The sequence below is a fragment of the Cyclopterus lumpus genome, chromosome 3 (assembly GCF_009769545.1).
Source record: "Cyclopterus lumpus isolate fCycLum1 chromosome 3, fCycLum1.pri, whole genome shotgun sequence".
In the NCBI taxonomy this organism is placed as follows: domain Eukaryota; kingdom Metazoa; phylum Chordata; class Actinopteri; order Perciformes; family Cyclopteridae; genus Cyclopterus; species Cyclopterus lumpus.
Genome location: NC_046968.1, coordinates 29,042,297 through 29,044,796, shown reverse-complemented (window position 1 = coordinate 29,044,796; position 2,500 = coordinate 29,042,297). Strand labels below are relative to the sequence as shown.

General features: G+C 57.6%; 1 protein-coding gene across 1 annotated transcript in view; it reads right to left on the bottom strand.

Moving 5' to 3' along the window:
• Positions 1–2,500, bottom strand: part of LOC117728869 (C-myc promoter-binding protein-like) — a 65,116-nt gene that overhangs the window by 14,038 nt on the left and 48,578 nt on the right. Inside the window, exons 21-23 of the mRNA XM_034529797.1 lie at positions 2,334–2,444; positions 1,729–1,878; positions 597–1,627 (exon numbers count right to left, since the gene is read on the bottom strand). Of these exons, the coding sequence (XP_034385688.1) occupies positions 597–1,627; positions 1,729–1,878; positions 2,334–2,444 (1,292 nt within the window). The remainder of the gene's footprint in view (positions 1–596; positions 1,628–1,728; positions 1,879–2,333; positions 2,445–2,500) is intronic.

The window sequence follows — 2,500 nt, the reverse complement described above, 5'->3', positions numbered from 1 at the left end:
AGGTACTGACACTCAACAAGCCACCAGATGGCAGCAGCATGCCTACATTTATTATATATACTGTGTATATATATATGAGAGCGTAATAGTGAAAGCCACAGTTACAAAGCTCAAATACAATCCCACCAGTGGTTATGCAGCTTTTAGTCCATCTGCCACAAATATATAAACATATTTGCATTGCATCACAAAAGTAGAGAGAATGCAGCTTTAACACATGAATCATAGACTTCTATACAACCAGAGGAGTCGCCATGACTACTGTAACCAGGGAAACTAATGTGGCAGAGGGGTGTGGTTAGGCTCGGCTGCAGAGTGGGTGGAGTGGGGGTGTGGTTCAGGGAACGGTGCTGGGACTAGGTCTAATCAGTGTGTGTGTGTGTGTGTGTGTGTGTGTGTGTGTGTGTGTGTGTGTGTGTCCGTCTTCCCTCAAAAGGAGCAGTAGCGACGGGGAAGAGGAGCTCGGTGCGGCAAGAGTGCGGCAATACAGCTGTGTGTGTGTGCAATGAGCAATAAGAAAGGTTTAGCGTTGCTTCCTCTGTATACTGTCCGAGACGTTGCAGTACGCAGAGGAACCGTGACACCTCGACGGGTACCTTGGTGGGCGTGGTGTATGTGGCGAGACGGGAGTACCAGCGGCTCGCCTTCTCTGCCACGCCCTTCCCAGCGGAGAACACGCTGGTCTTGAACACGTCGAGCGACGGCGTGAGCAGAGTGTCCAGAGCGAAGGAGGAGGAGGAGGGCGAAGGCGACGCCAGGCTCAGCCGGTCCGCCCGGTCCCTGCAGGGGCTGGGTCGGGGGCTGGGTCGGGGGCTGGGTCGGGGGCTGGCGCTGGGCGTGGTGGCGCCGGAGCTGCGGCAGGAGGGCGAGGACAGCAGACGCTGGCGCGGGACGGGGCGGGAGGGCGATGGCGGCTGGAAGGTGCGGGAGCGCGTCACTCCGGCCGCCCTGAGGGGGGAGCCGTGGGGCAGGCTGGCCCGGCGGGGGGCCGAGAGCGGGTGGAGGAGGGGCGGGCCGGCGAGGTCCTGCAGGTCCAGACTGGGCGTGCGGCTGCTCAGCGGGCTGCCCATGTGGTTCATGTAGAGCTCGATCTCCCGGGCCAGGTGCCCGCGGGCGCTCGGCGTCCCGGCCTCGTCGCCCTCCGGGTCCCGGTCCTCGTCCGTCTGACACTCCGCCGCCAGCAGGGACAGCGGGTCGTCGCCCGTCTGGATGCCCGTGCGCTTCACGCCGCCGTAGCTCGCGCTGCGCTCCACGGGCTTCTTGTGGGACCTGCCGCCGCCGCCGCCGCTCGGTTTATCCAAATCCAGATCCTCCAAATCAAAAATGGCGTCCGTGTTACTTCTGTCCTCGTCGCTCGAGTCCCGCCCCTCCTCGTCCTCCTCCCTGTGGTCCGTCCCGCCCAGAGCCAGCGAGCGAGGCCTCTTCCTGAAGTCGGTGCCGGAGAGGATCTTGACGTCCGCGCCGAGGTGTCCGGCGATCTTGTCCGGGTCGGTCTCCCCCCGGCTCATGCCCAGGCCGAGGACCACCACCTCCTCCAGAGCGCTCTTGTGCCTCCGGAGCAAAGGGTTGGTGTGGACCTCCCCGATCTCATCCAGGGAGGAGGTGAAGAGGAGCCCCGCAACATGGCCTGAGAGACGGGGGGGGGGGGAGATAATCAGAAACATCCAATCAGTAAATTGGCTGTTGAACGACGAGCAACGTCTCTGTGAAACCTCCTCTCTCCTTCACCTGCGCTGACGGAGCTCTTGGGTTTGCAGGAGGCCTCGTCGTACGGACAGCTGCTGCGTACGATGCCCCGAGGCCGGAAAGAGGGAGGAGCCTCCTGGTCCAGCTGAGGGAGGAGGTCCTTGCTCCCCTTGGTGCTCTCCGTCTCCGACACTGAGGCACATTAAGAGGAGTTATTGTGTTATAGGGTCAAAACATGACCTCATAGATATCACATGAAACTTCACCACTAAGAGGAGGAGTTACAAGTTTTCTGAAATGTTGTGTTTAAATATGCTAATGAGACATTATTTAATGATGACTTGTGGTGAATTTAGGAGAAATCTCCGGATGTAAATAGAACAAATATTGTTTAAAAAACACAAATTTGCATTTTGGAAGTTTTCTTTCCACGAGTCTAAAAGAAGACGCGTTACGTGATAAAAATAGAACGACCGGTGCATGAAAAACGATGATTTTTGCATGAGCTGCCTCTCCTAAAAAAGGAACTCGCGACTGAACCGCTTTGATGTTGAGAAACCTCAGAGGAGGAGGAAGAGGAGGAGGAAGAGGAAGAGGAGGCCCATCATGTATCGTTCAGGAGGAGCAGACATGTGAGATGGACTCACGGGAGCTGCAGTCGCTCTCCTTCTTGTCGTCTTTGGCCTCCTGAGCTCCGGGTTCTCCTCTCCGAACCTCCTCTTTGGACAGCGAGTTGTAGCCCAGATCTGATTGGTCCCCTGGAGAAGAAAACAAGGGGGGGGGCGGAATGAGATAGTGCAAAGCATTGTGGGTT